Here is a 20850-nt window from a genome sequence, read left to right as displayed (position 1 = left end):
GTTCAGATGCAGCGGTTGCGCACGGCTTTTCGCGGAAGGATAAGCGGAGAAGCGCGATGCTCATGTACTGCGTGTAACCCCCGTCTGCCGGCCAGGGGCTCTCGGCAGAAGGCGCGGAAGTTCCGCTCGTGCTCAAGTCCCCGCACAGGCTTTTCCTGGGGGACAGTTGAGTGGCTTCGCGCGGACTACTTCCCGTACGAAGCTAGTTCCGGCAGCAGCCATTCGGCTATTCGCTGCGTCCGCCACCGCCATTTCAGGAGCTGCCGTCTCAGCGCCTCTGGATCTTGAGTAGTCCCGTGTCGCCCGCTTCAGACGAGTGAGCCTCTTCTCACTCGCGGCCCCTCTGCTACCTCCACCAGAGCTTCACCCGCCCCCTTTCCCGATGGCGACCTCCGTGGGGAACGTGGCCGACAGCACAGGTACTGTGGCCTGCCGCGCGGGGACGGGCGCGCCGGGGACCATCAGCGCTGCAGCCGCAGCCCCGCGGAGGCCGGGTCCTGGGTTACCCGGAGCCGCGCGGTGGCCTGCGCTCCCGCGGGGCTGCCGCTGCTTCGGCTTGAGTGCGGCTCTCTCTGCTCGCGGAGCTCGCTCCCAGTGGAACTTTCCAGAAGCAGTAGCATGGGTGAGGCGGGGGCTCCCGACGCGGCCCCTGCCGCCTTTGTGCTTGTCACCCCTCACCTCTGTGCACCGACGGTCTGCCGCAGCCTGACGGCGGTCTCGGACTCTTCCGTCGGCGGGCGGGCGTCGGCGCTGCGCGGCCGCAGCCTGCGAGCCGTTCTTGGAGGAGCACGTCACGGTTAGTTCTTAGTGGGGTGCTCCCTTGGTGCTTGCTATATTTATCCGGCTGTCAGGTGACTGCGTTTTTGTGGCGGACGAACGGAACGTAAAAACGTGGGGCAAAATGCTCCAGAATCTTTCACTGCACTTAAGGAACAGATCTTAACTGACATAGCGTAGAAGAAATACTGTGCGTTTCTGGACAGTAATAAATAGTGCTCTAGCTAAGGAAAGTAGTGTCCTGCATTTAGCTTACAGGTATAGAACTTGAGGGACTGGGGAGAGATGAGGAGAAATCTTACTTATTCCCTCTAGGGAAAAAAAAAAAAAAAAGGTATTTTGCTTACTGAAAGGATGAAACGACAACGCAGGTTTATTTCCCAGATACTTGAGGGTGTCTGTAGCCAGAGGGAAGGTATGAAAAGTTGTAATGATGCCTAATAAAAGTAGGTGAAAGATAAGCTTTATAGAAAAAGAAGATCGCAGTGCAGAAATGGGGATGTGAAGGGTAATGGCAGTGATACACAGGTGGAAGTGGAGGGGCTGATGGTATTTCATTGCTCCATGACATTGTCACCTAGACGTCCTCATCCTGTTTGATCTGTGGAGGTGAGAAGTGTGTGCCTGGGGAGAGATCTGTGTGCCTCCTTGGCACCACTTCCCCCATGGAGATGGCAACTGTTTCTGGGCCTTGATTTTATCTGAATGTAAGGTTGAGTACGATCATATGATAAATGCTATTAGAATGGTTTTTTTCTGGGTAAAAAATGCCATTGGGCACATTTGTGATGGTTCTGTGTGGGTTGTTTTGCTTGTATTCCATAGAAGTCACAGGAAAGGTCGTTGGCATAATACATACTAGACTTGTCCAAGGTCATTGTCAAAGCATGCAGCACAAATTAGCCTAGGTACATAAATTCATGTATGCAAGGCTTGATAAGGGATTCCTCTGGCTGTGAGTCTTCAATTAGTTTCTTTAGAAATGGTTTCAGTGAGCAACCTTTTATAGTTATGGATACTTTGGGTTGTAGAACTCTTCTTCCAGCCAACTTTCCATTGAATGTTTGGCTTCTTTTGAAAATCATGATGATGGCTGTCTACTTCATAGCTTTCAATTAATTGCCCCCAGATATTTATTTAGAGGTAGATGACTGGGTATTTTATGCTGAGTGGTTAGTTTGCCTTGTGTCTTCTGAGGGGAATGGTTTTGTGAAGAGATTTGATGAAAGAAAATGGTAGTGTTTCACTTATTGTTGCTTTTGTTAGCAGTTCTTATTCCCAAGTGTTAAATACAGGATTTCTGCACCACCTTCTCTTTTGCAAGTTGCAACTTCAGTTTTACTTTTTGCTTAAGTAGGCAAAATAAGAGGTTGGGGCTTTTTTTTTCTTTTTGCTTCGTTTTTTTTTTTTTTAATACTGTTGAAATTTATAGCTACTCATTTGTGTCCATGGGATGTGCTGTTTTCCTCTGTCCAGCTTCTCTATATAGGTTTGTGCCATCAGCAGAACTAGAAAATGTAGACTGCCAGAGAGGGCCTAAACCTGTGTGGCTGCTAGGCAGAAGGAAGGGGTGAGGACTGGAGTGTTGGTATTCTAATATCATTATTAATGTCAGCACTTTAGACTTTTAATAAATGGTCTTTTCATTCTCATGGTGAATAACAGTCATACCTGTTTATTGCCAGTGTGTTAAACCAGGTACTGAAGTCCATGTTTCCCTTCGAGTCTGGAAAACTATCAAATAGATAAGCTCCTAGAAAACAGGAATCTAATCTTGATGAAGATACTTGGTTGGTAACAAGTGGCTTTGCTAGTTTTGACTTAGTGAGAAGGAGTTTTAGCCCAGACAGTGTTAATATACTGTCTGATAAAACAACTTGTTACATCATACACTGTTTGAAATATTACCTTCAAAACATGGCAGTGCTAAAAAGAGGCAATTTTGAAAATATCTTAAATAATTTACATTAAGTGTATACTAGATAGTAACTTGGTACATCTCTTTGTGATTGTTTTGCTATCTTTTAAGTTTTCAAAAAAAATTGAAGAGTGTTGGAGGATTTTTGTACCTAACTGCAAAAATGTGTACTCAAGAAATTGAGCTGCTTCCTTGGATTAGGAAGGATTTGTTTCATTTAAATTAAAATTTTTAAAACCGTAGGTCCAGGTGGGAAAGGTTTAATGAATGGAATTAAGTGACTGCAGAGTAGTAGAAATATTTGACTTCAGGAGGAAAAAGGAGATACTTGCATTAATCAAACCTTTCAATAGTCATTGATATAAAGGCAAAATTTGAAGGCCATAACTTTAAGATGAACAGTTGTGGTTTTTTCCAAGTTGCATGTATATATATTTTAATACCAATTCCTGTGTTGTAAGAATTTTTCTCTTCATATTTAAGGCTGCTTTGTCTAAAACAGGTGCTGTTTTATTGAAGTATTTTGTTCTTCACAATTATGTCTTAAATACTGAAACCATTTTGTCACTCCCCTTCCAGTTAAATTACAGAAACAACTCCTTTCCTGTATGTTGTCTCTATTTAATGGTTCCTTCTTTGGCTGGTTGCATAATAATTAGTGTGTGTGTTTGTCTCTCAGGTGATTGTTTCAAGGCCAGGTTGTTTGGGTTTTTTTTCTGTGAACAAATTTTTATCACAGAGAATACAAGAGAATACTCATTGGTTTTGTTTGGGTTTTTTAAAGGATTTTCACTACTGGCATAGCAGTATTCTAATTTGTTCAAGTTGTTTGAAGTCTATCTGCTGTCCTTCATTTCCCTATTAATTTTTTAGAACTTGTTTTTAATACCACATAGCATAAGATTTACAGTCCAGGGCTTTTGTGAGGATCTTTTATCTCATCTTAAGGGAAAAGTATTGACTTGCATATATAGAGTTGTTACAGTCTACATGTTTCTTATTTTTAGCTGATAAAGTCATGGACTTGCACACATGATGTTAGAAATAGCATAGTAATTGGTTGGGGCTTAAAGATCTGAGAATTCAAACTGCTATATGCTGTGTGTAGTGTTTTATGTAATTTCAGATATTTTCATCCTTCAGCTGTGTATACTTTTTTCACTTTTATTTGGGCTTTGTTCACGTTCTCTAACTTATTATTTCCCCCCTTAAATGTTTTGATAATTCTCCAGAACCAACGAAACATATGCTTTCCTTCCAAGGGTTAGCGGAGTTGGCTCATCGTGAGTATCAGGCAGGAGACTTTGAAGCAGCAGAGAGACACTGCATGCAGCTTTGGAGACAAGAGCCTGATAATACTGGTGTGCTTTTATTACTGTCATCCATTCACTTCCAGTGTCGCAGACTGGACAGGTAGGAGACTTGAAGTGTTCTGTCAAGGTTTCTTTATAGTTTACACCTGTAGTAGTATTGAGCATAGTTGACAAAAGTTCTCTTCTAATACTGATTTCTTTTTTGTAATTACTGAACAAAATACTGACTAACTTCAGGGCAGCAATAAGAACTGCTCAGAAATTCTTTCTGCATTTTGTTAGGATAAGAGAAATAGAAATTGGAATCGGCAGCTTTACATGAAACAAAACATCTTGTCACTATTCTCATGTTAATCTAATATGGTACACATTAATTTTGGAGTGTCAGCAACACTTGTGTGTCCTGGAGGTATTAACATGTGTTAACAAAAGTTTGTTTATTTACTCAACCTGCAGCACAGGGTTTTGTGGTTTTGTTTTTTTCAAGTTGCAAGACTGCTGGAAAATGGTGTAATTTGTTAAGGTTTTTGTAATCTGAAAGTTGTCTCTATATTCCTTCTGCTTGCCTATTCCTGATCTTGCTTTCTGTGCATCAGGCATTAACTTGTAGTGAATCTGTGTGTTGCTGTGTCCTGCTTCTTAAAAGGACCTATCAAGTGGAGCATTAATGTAAAGTATACAAATGCTGGAAGAGACTTCACAGGATTTCTGTAGTTTTTTCTGAAGTGTGTCACATTCATATTTGGTGAGGTGACTTGAACTCTATTGATTGTAAATGAGAGTTGTCTGTCTTAATTAGAATCTAAAATAGAGAGATGATAGGCAGATGATCTTTTGTGCTAGGAGAAGCTGAAGACAGCTTATTTATGTCCAGATTTGTTGACTGTATGTTTTGCTCACCTAAACATGAATTTTTATGAAGTAACTAGGTAAAAAGCCAAACACTGAAAGTCAAGGGTGGGGTTTGTTTTGGCTTTCATTTTGCTAACTTGTCTAATTTTCTCCAGATCTGCTCACTTCAGCACTTTGGCCATAAAACAAAATCCACTGTTGGCTGAAGCCTACTCAAACCTTGGCAATGTCTACAAGGAGCGTGGACAGCTACAAGAAGCAATTGAACATTACAGACATGCACTGCGCCTCAAGCCAGATTTCATTGATGGATATATTAATTTAGCTGCTGCCCTGGTAGCAGCAGGTGATATGGAAGGAGCAGTACAGGCATATGTGTCTGCCCTTCAGTACAACCCTGTAAGTAAAGCTTTATTTTATAAGCAAAGTTCATACTCTAGTACTGTCCCAGGGTACACAAGTAGCAGGTTTCAAGGAACAAACAGGTGATAGCCCTTCCCTCTGTGCTGTGTGCAATGAACTTACAGATCTACGTAATACATATCTTGAGGACAGAGATCTGTGTGCCTCCTTAGCACCAATAAAGAATAGGGGCAGCTTCATATATTTATGTATGGCAAAAGAACTTAAGTTGGTTGTGGGGGAGACATTTGTTTTTGGTTTTCTGAAGTTTTTTATTAAGTACAGCTTTCTACTTCTTTACAGTTACATTTTTCCAGTACTAAAATCAGTAAGATGATCTGTTGACTGTAATGTTAGGACAAGAAAACTAATTTACATTTATGATTTGTTTATTATGAATTTAAAATAATCTTTACAGGACTGAGGTGTTACTTTGCAGATTATCTGTGAAGACCTCTGGGGTGTCTGAAATCCTGAAGCTGATAGTGTGACTTGCATTTTTCAGGACTTGTACTGTGTTCGTAGTGACCTGGGGAACCTGCTCAAAGCCCTGGGTCGCTTGGAAGAAGCCAAGGTAGGTGTTGGGTAGATTACATGTAAACTTGAACTTTGCACCAAGTCCTCACATCTGCGTTGATCTACAATCTGAGAAACTGCTGAAAACTGAAGGCACTGAAACACCACAGAGTAGTTGCAGGGCAAGACATGGCCTTCCTGTGTTTAAAAGTTGGTTTAAATCAAGAAATGGAACATTACCAAGCCTTTCTGCTGAACTAGACTATCTGATAACATTCTGAAGTATTTGGCAGGGGCTCCATCATGCTCTTACCTGGAATTAAGTAACAGACCTTCATATCTGAGGCTTGCCTGCTGATGACAAGCAGAGAGCCTGTGGGTAGCTCAAGGTCCCTGTACGATGCAGGTGGTATTGAAAAGGCTGCTCTTCTAAAGTCCTTTGTGGCTTGTAAGTGGAGAAGAAACTTACTCAAATGTTACCTTGTAATATTGGCTTTTAAGATTTTTATTCTTTTAACTTTTCCCTTCCCTTGATAGTGGAAGAAAGGCTAGTAAATAATCAATAGCTGCAGTATGCAAACCCCCCTGAATATCTTCCCTCTTCCCTCCCCCAAAATAAAGAAATCAGAAGGACAAAGCTGGTTTGTTTGGGAAATGAACTGATCGAAAGAAAACGTGCTGTAGTGGAAAGGTGGCTTCTAGCAGTCTTGCGTTTCCTAAACTAAGAATTCGAACACCAAGATGAGTTTAAAATTCTTGGCATTTTAAAACTTGGATTGCATAAAGAAATTGTCTTGTTACAAGCCACCTTACGCGTCCGCGCTGCAGGGGTGAGGAGCGTGGAGAAATGGGAAAGACTCTGGACTCCACGTCTGTCACTCCAAGCCCCACGCGCATGCTAAAAAGTGGAGTGTATGAACAGCGTAGCTGTCTGTTTGGCTGTAGCACCATTTGGGGAGGGAGGGTTTTGATCTTTACGGGGGGAATGGGAGTGCAGGTTCAAAGTTCATTATTTTTTTTTTATTTCTCTTAACTTGGATGTGTGTACCATCCTAGGGCAGTCTAATTGGTTTGGTCAGATCCAGGTTGAAAATACTTTGTAGCAGCATTTAGAATTGAAAGTCTTTTGGGACACTTGGTTCTCAGCCCACCAAGCGGACAGCTAACATGAATTGCACTTCACTGCAGCTTTAGTGTTACTGGTATAGGCCAAGACACTGCGCCTGCCTTAGGTTGCTGACTTCTTCATTTCAGAGCTCTGGAGACACCTAGTTTGAAAGTGTTATTCCGTTTTGTGAGAAGTTAATAAATGAGGACAAAGATCTTGAGTAAATTGCAATGTGTTTCTTTGGTTATCAGTCCATTTGGAAGACCAAGCCAGCAGATTCCTTACAGTTGAACTAAAATTTCTTTGTATATATTTCAAAGCCTTTCTTCCAAAAAAAAAAAAAAAGAGAAAAAAAAAGAAAAAAAGAAAAAAAAATCCCTGCTGTATGGCCCTGATTAACCCTCTCCCTTCTGCATGTCTCCCTTGTTACAGACAGATTGTCCTCATTCCCATGTGTTAAGACATATCCAAAAAATGCAATTGCTTTGTTGAACTCTTACTAATGATCTTGTTTTATTTTCTCTCTTGTTTTTGGTTTTTCACCACTGATATTGTATTTAGAAGGTTTCAGGTGGGTGAAACCTCCTATTCCATGCGTAAGGTGCCTCGCTGAAGGGAGCTCGAGGCCTGGATCTAGGGCAGACACACACCTCCTCCTCCTCTTCCAGCAAGGAACGCACCGAAAAGTCACATGATGAGAAATATGGTAACGGGTTTGTAACTGCCACAGCAAAACCATTTGCCTCCATGCCTGAATCTTCTGTCTTGTGGCTTCAGAAACAGCTTAAAATATATAATTACAAGCAAGTAATATAAGAATATTTTATACTAGTAGCCACAGATTCTTTCAAAGAAATAAAGTAAAAGTAAATTAATTTTTTTTTAAAGAAGTAATTGGAGATAGTTAATAGTAAAAGCTTCTAACTCTTCTGGTTGTTCATTTTTTTTCCTTTTTTCTTCTTTGTTTGGATTGCAGCGTTCTGCTCTTCTGATGATGCGCTGTGATCCTGCAGTAGCGCAAAGGCTGCGCAGCGGTAACGCGCGATGTGTGCGATTAAGCCCTCGTGAACGGTTGACTGGATAATTAATCTCTGATTGAGCGACTGCCCGAGTTCCAGGCTGTAGCCTTTTGGAAAAAAAATTGGGTTGTAATGCATTTAGACTGCAGACATGAATTTCATATTTGAATTTATCTGTGGGCCTGTCTGGTAGATTAATGGTTCTGGTTGGCCGTTCACTGGACCTAGGGGCAGTCAATATAGCAAAGCAGTTGGCAGCGTTAGCGTGGCGCCGTGCTGATAGGATGCGCAGCGATTTCTTGCGCTTGCATTACAGGGACCTAAACCTTCGTGCAATCCTGTCATTTGAGGTTTTGAAGCTGCAGGTTATTAAGCGTAACTGAAGAAACTAGGAAACAAGATGTGGACTGGGTATGTCATTTCACTTAACAAGAACAATTAAAAACAAAGGATGGCTTAATCTTTTCCAGTATTTTTTCTGATTTTTTTTTTTTTTTTTTTTTTTAAACTAACTTCTAACTGGCTTAGAAAACTTCAGTTTAGTATTTTATCTCCTAGCGTAGTTTTTCAGCTGTCTTGTTTTGTTTCTTTCTCTGCACCTACGAAGCAGCAGATGTTTTCACTGAAGTATTTGCAATCATTTCTAAGATCATTTCTGTGGTGACCTGGTGTCTAAAAGGCATGTTAACTTCACCAGCATAACTGAAAAATGGTTGGCTTGCACCTGGGTTTTGGTTTGCGCTGGCGCAGGATCAACAGCAGTTTGCAGCGCATTAGTTTTGGCGCAAGCTAGCCTATACTGCAGGATCACTTTTGGCTGGTTAGAGAAGGCATACTAACAATTGTTTTTCTCGTTTTTTTTTCTTTTTACAAATATTCCCCTTCCCTTGTATCTCTCTTTAACTGTTCCAAGGCCTGTTACTTAAAAGCAATTGAGACTCAACCAAACTTTGCAGTGGCTTGGAGTAATCTTGGCTGTGTTTTCAATGCCCAAGGAGAAATTTGGCTTGCTATTCATCACTTTGAAAAGGTAACTTCTGCTAAGCTAGTCAGCCTTGCTGCTAGGTTGTAATGTATTTGCCGTTGTTTGCTTGTTGATAATACAAATATTTTGATAAGTAGAGAACTTCTTGTGACCCTGTTAACATCTTCTGTTTGGTTTTGTTGAGGGTTTTTTATTTGCTTCTTGGTTTTACTTCCAGAGATTCAGACTGTCTGTATGCCACTAGAGAGATGTGTTTGGAGTGATCCTGGGAATTTCACACACATTTTAAAGATTAAAAAAATCATTGTCATTTTACAGTCCTTTTCCAGAATAATTTTTAAAAAAACATATAATTTGATGGCAATGATGTTTTGCATGTTTCATGTGTGAAAGGGAGAAACAACTTTTCTTGCTTAAAATCATTTTTCATTATGATTTTGTTTCAGGTGTAATTGTCCCGTGAATAACTGAGGAGAACAATTTTAAGTGAAACACTAATTCTTTTTCTCTAGGATTCTTTTTCCCCCACTATTGTTTCAGTGTCCAGTTAGCATCATAATTCAGTTTGTACTCATCTCAAGTTTCAAAAATAGGATCTGAAATTGTATTTAAGATGTGGTGGATGTTTTCTTCTGATATTCATGATTTAAGATCCACAAAAATAATTTTGCATGCATGGGTTTGTTTTTTTCTATCTTTGTCTACTTAGCAACTGGTTATTAAGTATTTTAATTTAGAAATAGTGGTTCCTGAGAGAGATAGTTTGACCTTTGAAGTAGTAATGTCCTTCATTACTGCATCTTCCATAGCTTTATAGGTTTTTAAGGTTTCTGATAATTTTTTTTTAGTTTTGAAGGGAATTAAAAATTATTTCTTCTTCTTAAGTGGCCTACTGATTTTTCCTTGCACACAGGGATATTTTTCACTTTTCTTGTTTTTGTGAAACCATCTATTTACCTGGGCTGCTAAAGTTTCAAAATGCTGTCTTGTTTTGCAGTGGATAAAGTGTATGCATCAGGTTTTTTAGGGTTTTCTCCCTTAAAAACAAAAGCAGCATAGCGTAGGTAGACACGTGTGTTTTAAGGACAATCAGCCTTACATGAAATAAGTAATTAATTATTAATTAATTCTTAATTCTGCAGTAGTTCCAACTGAATAGGTAAGCAAAGGAATAAATTTGAAGGTAGTGTATGCTGTCATTTTCATGCATAAGTAACTGGTGCTCTGTGATTTATGTAACTTATTGTTTATTGATAAAGTCTCAGATGCTTGTAGATGTGGTTTGTCAAATTAAAAAAAAAAAGCAACAAACCCCCTCCCCCTGCAGGTTTCATAAAGAATGTTTTTGTGTTAATGCTCAAAACTGTTACTTAAAAAATATTTTCAGGCTGTAACACTTGACCCAAATTTTCTGGATGCTTACATCAATCTGGGAAATGTCCTGAAAGAGGCAAGGATATTTGACAGGTAAGCAGATAAATTCTGTTGCACTGTGGCCTGTCAGATTTATCAAGTTTGCTCTGTGGATGATTGTTTACCTCCTTTTTTTCCTGTTGCAGAGCTGTAGCAGCTTATCTACGAGCCTTGAGTTTGAGTCCAAATCACGCAGTTGTGCATGGCAACCTTGCCTGTGTGTATTATGAGCAAGGACTTATAGACCTGGCGATAGACACCTACAGGAGAGCTATTGAACTACAACCGCACTTCCCTGATGCCTATTGTAACTTGGCCAACGCATTGAAGGAGAAAGGCAGTGTAAGGACTATTATTTTTCCTTTTAAAAAATTTTAAGAGTACAGTGAATGTTTATTTTAGACACCATGTATCACAAGCTTTGTTAAGATGGGATGTTATTCACTCAGCTAGTTACAAGGAAAAATAATTCTGGAAATCACTAGCTTGAACCTGTTTAAAAGTGGCTGTATAATGATTTCTCATAACCAGTGCTGTTAAATACTGCCATATTAACAGTGTCCCTTTTTTTTGAAGGTGGTAGAAGCAGAAGAATGCTACAATACAGCTCTTCGACTTTGTCCCACTCATGCAGATTCTCTCAACAATCTGGCAAACATCAAACGGGAGCAGGGAAATATTGAGGAAGCTGTTCGTCTGTATCGGAAGGCTCTTGAGGTACAGTGGAATGGAGTGAGGGAGAGATGTGGAATTAATACAGCAGAGATGTTGTGTTTTTCTACTTTTTCTCTTCATAAGTGGAGGAGAGTCTGTTCAGAGACCCAAGTCATACAAAAAGAAAGAGTAGGAAACGTAGAAGTATTTTTTTTCTTTAACATGGTCTACGTGGTGCATTTTAGAGACAGATTCTGTTTTTCTTCCAGGTGTTTCCAGAGTTTGCTGCTGCACATTCAAATTTAGCAAGTGTTCTGCAGCAGCAGGGGAAGTTACAGGAAGCTCTGATGCATTACAAAGAAGCTATTAGGTAAATGAATACTATCTGTAATAGTCCCAGCATTTCATAACAAGAAGGTGTGTCAGATTGTACACAAAGTGACTTGCAGTAGAGTATTTTAATACAGAGTGTTGCTTTGCAAAGCAAAGATTCTGAGCAATGAGTTTCTCATGGGAACAGGAGCTTTTGTTGTTCATGACATACTATCTTTTTTTCTCAGGATCAGCCCCACATTTGCAGATGCTTATTCCAATATGGGAAATACTTTAAAGGAGATGCAGGATGTTCAAGGAGCTCTACAGTGCTACACCCGTGCCATTCAGATAAACCCAGCTTTCGCTGATGCCCACAGCAACCTGGCTTCTATTCACAAGGTAGCAGATACAAATGATTCACTCTTAGAATACAACGTGGCGCTGTCAGTACTTACCAGAGTGTGTTTTTTACCTGCTGACTCATTTCTTTGTCTTCATAGGATTCGGGGAATATTCCAGAAGCCATTGCTTCTTATCGCACTGCTCTGAAACTGAAACCTGATTTTCCAGATGCTTACTGTAACTTGGCCCACTGTTTGCAGGTGAGGAAAGAGGAGGCTTTGGTTGTCATTCATAAGGTTCCTCTGCAGCAAATGCTAAGCTGTATCCACCTCAGCCATTGACTAATTTAAAGAGTAGTCTTGAGACCTTAGTCAGAAAATGAAATTACACAGTCATAAATATTCTGGAAGAAGCATAAGTCTGTAAACTTCAGAAATAATCTGATACAGATCAAAAAGCTTTTGTCATAATACTTTATTTTTTCTTCTTTCTAGATTGTCTGTGACTGGACAGACTATGATGAAAGAATGAAGAAGCTGGTTAGCATTGTAGCTGATCAGCTGGAGAAAAACAGACTGCCTTCTGTCCACCCACATCATAGTATGCTGTATCCCCTTTCTCACAGTTTCAGGAAGGCTATTGCTGAGAGACATGGAAATCTGTGTTTGGACAAGGTAGGAAGTTACAGACAGGTCAATTGTGTTTGAAGTTCTGTGGTTTTGCCTGTTTGTACTGAAAATCTAATACATTGTTAGCCTTTATAAGGTTTCTGAGACACTGACCTGGAGAAATACAGGACATAGCTTTACTTACCTGTTTCTGCAAAGTATATGTGAGGGCTGTTTTGGTAAAGCAGAGTGAGTAAAAGTGCTCTTTCCTGATAGTAAAACTGGGGTTTTCTTTGTCCTGTTTAGCATTTGGGTTTTGTTCCTGAGTTTTTATTAACAGTTATGTACATTTTCTTGACAGATTAATGTTCTTCACAAGCCACCTTATGAGCATCCCAAGGATTTGAAGGCCAGTGAAGGTAGACTTCGTATTGGCTATGTGAGCTCTGATTTTGGAAACCATCCAACCTCACACCTTATGCAGTCAATCCCAGGCATGCATAATCCAGACAAATTTGAGGTAAAAATACAAATAGTATACTTGGATCTGTAAATACAGCTGCAAGTGGCATTTCCTTTTGCTTGGTGCAGGCAGGTAAACTAGGGAAGGGCAAATTTGTTTTGTTTCTTTTTTTCTAGGTTTTTTTTTCTGTTTGTTTGGCTTTTTTTTTTTTTTTGGTTGAAGAGCATTTTAGCCTGAGTGTCATCCTTTTCGAATATGAAGTGTTTTTTAGAAAGTAGGTAAATCAGATACCTGGTGTGTTGTTTTTTTTTTTAATTATTATTACTGTAGGTAGAATTTATGAGCAAAGGTAAGTTTGTTTTGTTTTTGTTTTTCTTTATGCTTCAGCTGCTGTTCTTTGAGTAGATGTGCTTCAACATCAAGCTGTTACTGTCTGGTTTCTCCTAATTTACAGATACGTATCTGGTTTTTGTTCTCTCTGCTGCTGGGTTTTTTTTTTGGGTTTTTTTTTTTGGTTTTTTACATTATTATTTTTCTCTTGATACTGGAATCACAAACACAAGATAAGTCTGGCTCCTGCATCTAAAAAAAAGAAATAACACACCACTACATATACTCCAGAAAGAGATAATATATTAGCAAAGCTAAATACAGTTACATCTGTATTTATTTGAGTGTTATGTTAAGGGATTGAGTTGGTAAACAGAACTGATTCCCAGTTACGTAGTTTCCCCCATGGCTGTTCAGATTACCTTGGTTTTGAGCTACTGCTTTCTAAGACATGAGAATTTGCTTGTCTTTTTAAAGGCTTGTAAGTCTGTCCTTCTTGAAAAAGTGATTTACACTAATCCAGTTTTTGTTCAGTTTGTTTTGGTTTATATTCTTTCCTCTTAACCTTGCTTTTTCCTGTTCATGGAGGCTTTGTAGTCTGAAATCCTTGTTGCAGAGTTGCATGCTTGAGTTGTGTGTGACTGTGAAGCAGGTTTTTCATGAAACAAATTGGTGGTCCATTGTGGGGAGAATACCTTTTAACCTTGAATCAGATCAAGACAAAAGGCAACCTGATTCTATATTTATGAAGCTCTACAGAGTAATGCTTTTGTCCTGCAAGATAGTAAATTATCTGCATATTTGTTCTGTTTTGTATGTGCTAGGTCAGCTAAAGATGCCTGTTTACATAACCTGTAAACCTTGAGTTTGTCTATTTGACAACCTCACTTGCAGTTTCTTGGAGTCACTCCTCAAAGAATATGTTAAAAAGCTTCCCTAAAGCTTAACTTGTCTATTCAACCTGTTATAATTATAATTCTCAGTAATTGGAAATTCAGAGGGGACTTGTAAAAGGGGTTCTTTGACGATATAACAAATGGGTTTGCATAAGCATTGAAATTACCTTGCACTGATGAAACGTTGTGCATGTATCTATGCAAGGTGGCAGTGCTGTTCTCCAGCACCAGAAGAAGCTAAAACTGGAGCAAATGCACAATGCCCTTTTATTACTTGGTTTTTTTCACTTTGTCAAGTGACAAATGCTACACACATAAAATAATCTGTATAAAACTACATATAATTTTGCTAATAATTTATAATTGCAATACCATGTGTTTTATAGAAATGCTATTTTGTTGACAAGTTATTAGATGTACTCAATTTTGGTGCCTCATATTTTAGGTGTTCTGTTACGCCCTGAGTCCTGATGATGGTACAAACTTCCGTGTAAAAGTGATGGCTGAAGCAAATCATTTCATTGACTTATCTCAGGTGAGGTTATTTTTGTATGTTGACCTTCTAGCAAACTTAAAGAGGTAAGCCTGTAATTTTGAACTGAAACATTTTCATTTGCTTGAGGTTTCTTTTGTGGTCCATTTGTGATGTTCTTCTGTATGAAGTGCTGATCTTGGCAGCACTAGGTATCACTCTTTAATGTGCAGAAGCAACCCTCAGGTACTACATTTACACTTTGTCTGCAACTGCTTACATGTGTCTGGCAAAATTAGGTTTTTCTTGGCTTTAGCTTTTTATTATTTTATTTATTTGCTTATTTATTTATTTTTGGTGAGTTGAGGACTTGCACCTTTGTAAAACCAGACGTAAAGAGATTACAAGTCTCACCTAACTAAATCATGCAATTGACATCCATTGATACACTTGTGACTAACCACATTTATTACTGATAGACTAAAAAACACATTTTATGTATTTATTCTTCAGATACCATGTAATGGAAAAGCAGCAGACCGCATCCATCAGGACGGGATACACATTCTTATTAATATGAATGGCTACACTAAAGGAGCCCGAAATGAATTATTTGCCCTGAGACCAGCACCTATTCAGGTAACTAAGTTAGTGGGCTCTGTATATCCAGAAAATAGCTTCTGAGTAGGAATGGTTTTCTTTTCTTCTGCCAGACTGGAAAGAATACTGAAGGCTGAGCAAGTGAGAGACTTCTTAGGGCTTAGCATATATGAGGATCATTCTGTTGAAGCCAAGTAGTTTGTTTAGTTTTTTGGTTTTGTTTTTTTTTTTAAAATGTGCTTTATGGGCAGTTGGCTGTGTCCCAGAAGAGAGCTTTAATTATGTGAGGTTTGTGTGTACTGCTGGCTTGGTTGCATTAGTGCAGGATCAATTTTAGAACGTCCTTGAACTCTTCGCTGTCTCAGTAATGGAAGTTTGGGGTTGCTATTCAGTTGAAGTACGAGAAAGAACTTGAATTTGGTGGAAAATTAAATGTGTTGATTTATACTTTTTTTTTTAACTTCCTTTATTTTTGCAATGCACCTGGGACTGAAGCCTTGCTTGTTTTTTTCTTTAGGCCATGTGGCTAGGGTATCCTGGAACCAGTGGGGCATTGTTCATGGACTATATCATCACAGACAAAGAAACTTCCCCAGTTGAGGTGGCTGAGCAGTATTCAGAGAAATTAGCATACATGCCAAACACTTTCTTTATTGGAGATCATGCCAACATGTTCCCCCATTTAAAGGTATGTAGGAAATGGGACAGGAAAAGTTAGGGTTTTTTCATCACTGGCTTTATAAAATGGCATATAGATATACTTGTTAAGTGATCTTGTAACAACTTTAAAACTTCTTTTTAACAGAAAAAAGCAGTCATTGATTTCAAGTCCAATGGTCACATTTATGATAACAGAATTGTTTTGAATGGCATTGACTTGAAGGCTTTCCTTGACAGTCTCCCTGATGTCAAGATTGTTAAGGTGAGAGCTACCCCTCAGAGTGTTCATTCTTGGGGTCTGAAAGTGGTACTTTCTCTGATGTTTATATGATTTATCTTTAGATGAAGTGTCCTGATGGTTGTGACAATGCAGATGGTAATGCTGCCCTCAGTATGCCAGTCATTCCTATGAACACAATTGCAGAAGCTGTCATTGAGATGATTAACCGTGGGCAAATTCAGATAACTATCAATGGATTCAACATCAGTAATGGATTAGCAACTACTCAGGTGAGGGGTTCAAGATGCTCTTCTCTTGGCTTTTATGTTAAATCTCTCTGTTCTAATGTAACGAGCAAACTCCAACCCAAGTGTCCATCTTCTACCATGCTAATTTTTGTTCCTGTAATGAAGGAAAGGTGCATATGTGTTAAAAGCTACAGATGTACAGATCTTTCCCTCCAAAGAGAGCAAAATTATATCATGAAGTTCCTGAAGTCCAAAGGAGTTTAATCTTGTTGCATGAAGAAGGCATTTGGTTGTTCAGAAATTGAAGGCAAGATTTCCTCAAGGGTCTTCTAAGGAGTAGAGCAAGGGCAGAAAAACATGCAGTGTTTTGTGCCTTGGTAGCTGCAACATTGTTATCTGCATACCAGTTTAAAGTAGACACTTCTGGTTTTATATCAGAACACCAAAGATATGCTTATAATTTGGATGCCAGCAAATCTTGCAGTGTCTCTCAGGGAAATAGGGCATAGGTTTGTTGACTGCACTGTCAGTGTTCCAATAGCTGTTGGTTTTGTTTTTCATTAGATTAACAACAAAGCAGCAACTGGTGAAGAAGTTCCACGAACTATAATTGTTACTACACGTTCTCAGTATGGCTTACCAGAAGATGCTGTTGTGTACTGTAACTTTAATCAGCTGTATAAGATTGATCCTTCCACTTTACAGATGTGGGCTAATGTGAGTATCTGTATCTAATACAAAATCTAAGGTCAGACTTCTGGAACATGTTTTTTTGAAGTTAGCAGAAAAGTCATGCAACTTAAGACTAACTGTTCTGTGGAAAACATTGACACTGACTCATTTGAATCCTTACAGTGCTCAGAATATAGAATTTTAATATATATATACACACATATATATATAATATATATAATTTTATACATGGATGTCTAATGTCAGATGCCAGTGAGAAAAAACATCTTGGACAGCTTAGGTGTGCTGGTTCTCCATGGTGAAATAAGTTTGATCCTCCCTAGTCTGCACAGTTAAGTGGTAACTGGCCTTGGTGGTATGTGGATTAATAGCTCTGAGCACTGAGTGTCTGCATGGAGGGCAGTTTATAGTACCTTGCTGAGAGTTAGTTTAGGAGTAATTTTTTTATATTAAATAGCATAAATGGGATCATAAATTTTGGGATGTGCTGCTTTGTGAACTATTGGTCAGTGGTTGTCTTAGTGGTATTAGAAATGCAGTCCTAGTTATTCCACTCAAAATGGTGATACATTTTTTTCCTGCTCTTTACTTCAGAAGGTTGAAGTATTCAGTGACTGTGCCTTTTGCTTACTCTTGGTATGTGGTAATTTCTTACTAAAAAAAAGTTTGCCAAACTTTCTCTATTTGCTTCTTTATTTTTGTTTAGATCCTAAAAAGAGTTCCGAACAGTGTGCTGTGGCTGCTACGCTTCCCAGCTGTAGGAGAACCCAATATTCAGCAATATGCACAAAACTTGGGTCTTTCCCAAAACCGAATCATCTTTTCTCCTGTTGCCCCCAAAGAAGAACATGTGAGGAGAGGGCAATTGGCTGATGTCTGTCTGGACACTCCGCTTTGCAATGGGCACACAACTGGAATGGATGTACTCTGGGCTGGGACTCCAATGGTCACAATGCCAGGTATTACAGTGAGGAACCTACAAAGAGCACATAGGTTTGAATTTTATTAATTTTTAATAGAAGCTAGCAAGCTCAATGACTTTGCCTCTTCTAGAGGTACAAGGAAAGTAACTGATGCTCTGCAGTATATTACTTTATAAGCTTTCTCCTGTTACCAATCGCTTTGGTGGTTTTTGGTTTTGTTTGTTTGTTACAGGCGAGACTCTTGCATCACGAGTTGCTGCCTCCCAGCTTACTTGCCTGGGTTGTCTTGAGCTCATTGCAAAAAGTAGACAGGAATATGAGGATATTGCTGTGAAACTGGGAACTGATCTGGAATAGTAAGCAAACTTGTACTATATAATGTGGCAATACCAAAAATGTAAAGTGCTGTATTTGGGCACAGAGCTGAGAATTATCAGTAGTTTTAACCTTGCAGTTATTTAAAGTAGCTTGGCAGTCCTCATCTAGAAGCTTCTTGTCTTGCAGTTATCTCAGCTTCTGCTTTTACAGTAAATTTAACAGCACTCCCAAACAAGTAACAGTGCTACCTGTTTGAAGGAGTGCTCATGTGCAGGCTGTTGCAAAATAGTTCACTTTTCTTGTTTTTAAATTTAATGTTAGCACTTTGACACTTACTGCAAAGGTAAAATTGCACTGTATAATGACACTGCAGTAAAGATAATGCAGCAGGTCAATATGTTAGTGTCATGGCTCATTTGAGTTAAAGTGGCCATGCTGGTCTGTACCAGAAATAATGAGGGGATGAAATAGGAGTAAGAATTTGATGGAAGTGGTGGGGGGGGCAGATATTTTTTTTTAAATGGTTGTAGTGCCAGTTCTGGGTTAGCTGAAAATAGATTTTAAAAGTAAATGGTTATTATGAAGTGTTTGGAACCTCTTGTGACTGCTTTAACTCTTTTTGTAGCCTGAAAAAAATACGTGGCAAGGTCTGGAAGCAGAGAATATCCAGTTCTTTGTTCAACACAAAGCAGTACACAATGGACCTGGAGCGGCTTTATCTTCAGATGTGGGATCACTATGCTGCTGGCAACAAACCAGACCATATGATTAAGCCAGTAGAGGCCAGTGACTCTGCGTGAAGAGAGACTGTGTGTGCCCACCCAAAACTCCCCAGAAACTGAGCCTCTCAAACATTTCTGCAGAAATGATGAGCTAAAAACTGTGCATTTCTACTTGATCTGCCTGGTACTCTGTGGCTGAAGTAATACATGATGTTGATTAAAGCACAGCCAGACTTACTTCTTGCATGATAGGGAAAGACTCAGTAGAGCCTGGAATCCTTTTATTCCATGAGTAATTGGAATGGGATTGAGCCATGTACATGTGAGCCTGTGTGTATGAACGGCATAGTGGTTGCTAGGGGAAGCTTAAACTGCCCAACCAATTATAATTTCATGGGTTGATATAATCATCTTATGAATCTCCTTTTATGTGGATTGGAACTTGGAACATTTTAACATTTATTTTGGGTACTCCTCTTGATATATGTGTGGTTCTCCATTGACAAGATTTCCAGCTAGTGAGTGTTGCTCCCTGCATTAATTTCTAAACTGTGGACTGAAAGGGCGTATTTGCTGGTGTAGTCTTTTTTTATAGGTTTTATAAACCACTTGAGCCTATATCAGCCTTTTAATGTTTGACCTGTTTTGGAGCTCTCTGTAAACTGTTGGTTTAGGTAAGGACTCTGGTTTTGGGTTTGTTTGTTTGTTTGTTTGTTTGTTTGTTTGTTTGTTTTGAAGCTTCTCCAGTAACTCACTTTATTGGCTTCATGATGGCAGCTCATATTCTGTTGAAAACCCAAATTTTATTTGAAATTAATTCTCCCTACAGATAAACAAAAACTGGTGCCAAATTACAGATCTTTCAGGAATGATTGTTAATTATGTATAGAAGTGCAGTCCTAGGTGCTGTAGCAAAGACTTAAAAAAAAAAAAATAAAGCTTTGGTTTGCCAGTTTGATTGGTTTGACCAACATTTCACATTTGCTGCTGCCCTGCTGCTGTCAGAAGTCCTCTGACCTGTTGGCTTTCATCTTCCTTTCTGAATTTTTATTTTAAATAATGCTGTTTATTTCAGCAGAAATAATCCCAGGTTGATGTAGATCTCATACACAGAGGTTTGGTTCTACTAGGTTAGACTAAATCCATCCAAAAGTGAAAGCTCTCTTGTGAGTGTATTGTTAATTCAGAAGGATTTGGAGCCTCACAGAAGCTTGTTTCTTCTGACCTTCACAGTGCTGTCATCTCAGGTCACTCTGTAGAAACTTGGAAGTCCCAAGCCTCTCTGTAAATGAGTATTGAATAGGCAACAGCAGTACTCCCCAACTCCTAAAACTCTGTGCTGGGTAAAGGACTGCAAGTCCAAGTGTCAGCCTTGTTAATGGTGCTGACCTGTAGCAGGAGTTCATCTCCTGGTTTAGCTTGAGGCTCCAGTTCCTGCCACGCACCCTGCTTGCTGTACCCTGTGTGATGCGTTCCCTTTGCGGGGCGCCACTGCTGTCTGTGGGCTCCGGGGCAAATCCTCGGCTGTAGGTCTGTTCACACCCCGTGTCTGAAGCAGCTGTCTGGGGTCGCGAGGTGGCGTGAGCAGCATATTTACAACTTATATCTGTTTTTTCCGATGGCTGAATCCGAGGGGCAGTGACGAGCCGGTGCCGAGTCCACGGCTCTGGAAGCGGCGAACCCGCGGGCCGGTTCCGTTCCGCGCCCTCCTTTCCCTTCTGCGCAGGCGCAGTGGCGCATGCGGGGTTCCTGCCCTGGTGCCCCGGAAGCGTTGCGGGAAAGCGCGGGCGGTTTGATGCGGGATGGAGCGGGCAGCGGTGCGTTGGGGGCTGCCGGCCCTCTCTACCTCACACATTGACCCCTCTCGTCCTTGGACCCGGCGCGCCGCTCACACTCTTTGTTTTGCTTGCAGTCCGAGGGGGCAGGGAGCGGCACCCCCCCGCAACAGAGTCTCCCGCAGAGTCCCCGGGGCGGTGATGGCCGCGGGGATTGCTGCGTCCCGGCCACCCTCACACGCGGTCAGTGCTCAGGGTGGTCGGGGATTGGGGCAGGGGATGTCCCTTCGGCGGGATCTCGGGCTTGG

At 40.1% G+C, this 20850-nt stretch overlaps 1 protein-coding gene across 3 annotated transcripts; it reads left to right on the top strand.

The window, feature by feature from the left end:
* The first annotated feature begins 80 nt into the window (after positions 1–80).
* Positions 81–19725, top strand: OGT (O-linked N-acetylglucosamine (GlcNAc) transferase). Of its 3 annotated transcripts, none has more exons than XR_003987457.1 (22): positions 81–419; positions 3958–4108; positions 5016–5259; positions 5768–5836; positions 8819–8935; positions 10278–10357; positions 10450–10645; positions 10880–11020; positions 11227–11327; positions 11518–11671; positions 11773–11874; positions 12109–12288; positions 12584–12742; positions 14357–14446; positions 14897–15022; positions 15501–15671; positions 15789–15905; positions 15986–16153; positions 16676–16828; positions 17511–17797; positions 17960–18083; positions 18671–19725. XR_003987457.1 is itself a non-coding variant. In XM_030448889.1 (22 exons), exons 1-22 carry the CDS (start codon positions 383–385, stop codon positions 18843–18845), a joined length of 3108 nt encoding a protein of 1035 aa, XP_030304749.1. In that variant the 5' UTR covers positions 281–382; the 3' UTR covers positions 18846–19725. The 3 variants fall into 3 exon arrangements, 2 of the variants coding, with proteins under 2 accessions (XP_030304749.1, XP_030304750.1); XM_030448889.1 differs by having other exon boundaries at positions 281–419; positions 17511–17763; XM_030448890.1 differs by lacking the exons at positions 81–419; positions 3958–4108; positions 5016–5259; positions 5768–5836 and adding exons at positions 5847–6226; positions 7448–7592 and having other exon boundaries at positions 17511–17763; positions 18671–19688.
* The last annotated feature ends 1125 nt before the right edge of the window (positions 19726–20850 follow it).

Source organism: Calypte anna, chromosome 4, assembly GCF_003957555.1.
Source record: "Calypte anna isolate BGI_N300 chromosome 4, bCalAnn1_v1.p, whole genome shotgun sequence".
NCBI lineage: Eukaryota > Metazoa > Chordata > Aves > Apodiformes > Trochilidae > Calypte > Calypte anna.
The sequence above is the reverse complement of the archived record's forward strand: the minus strand, read 5'-3'. Positions and strand labels throughout refer to the sequence as shown.

Bases quoted from the DNA above. Each gene is read 5' to 3' on its own strand.
- OGT (XM_030448889.1), top strand. From the start codon at position 383: ATGGCGACCTCCGTGGGGAACGTGGCCGACAGCACAG. The intron at 11,328-11,517 runs GTAAATGAATAC...TTTTTTTCTCAG, and splicing joins CATTACAAAGAAGCTATTAG to GATCAGCCCCACATTTGCAG. The intron at 18,084-18,670 runs GTAAGCAAACTT...CTCTTTTTGTAG, and splicing joins CTGGGAACTGATCTGGAATA to CCTGAAAAAAATACGTGGCA.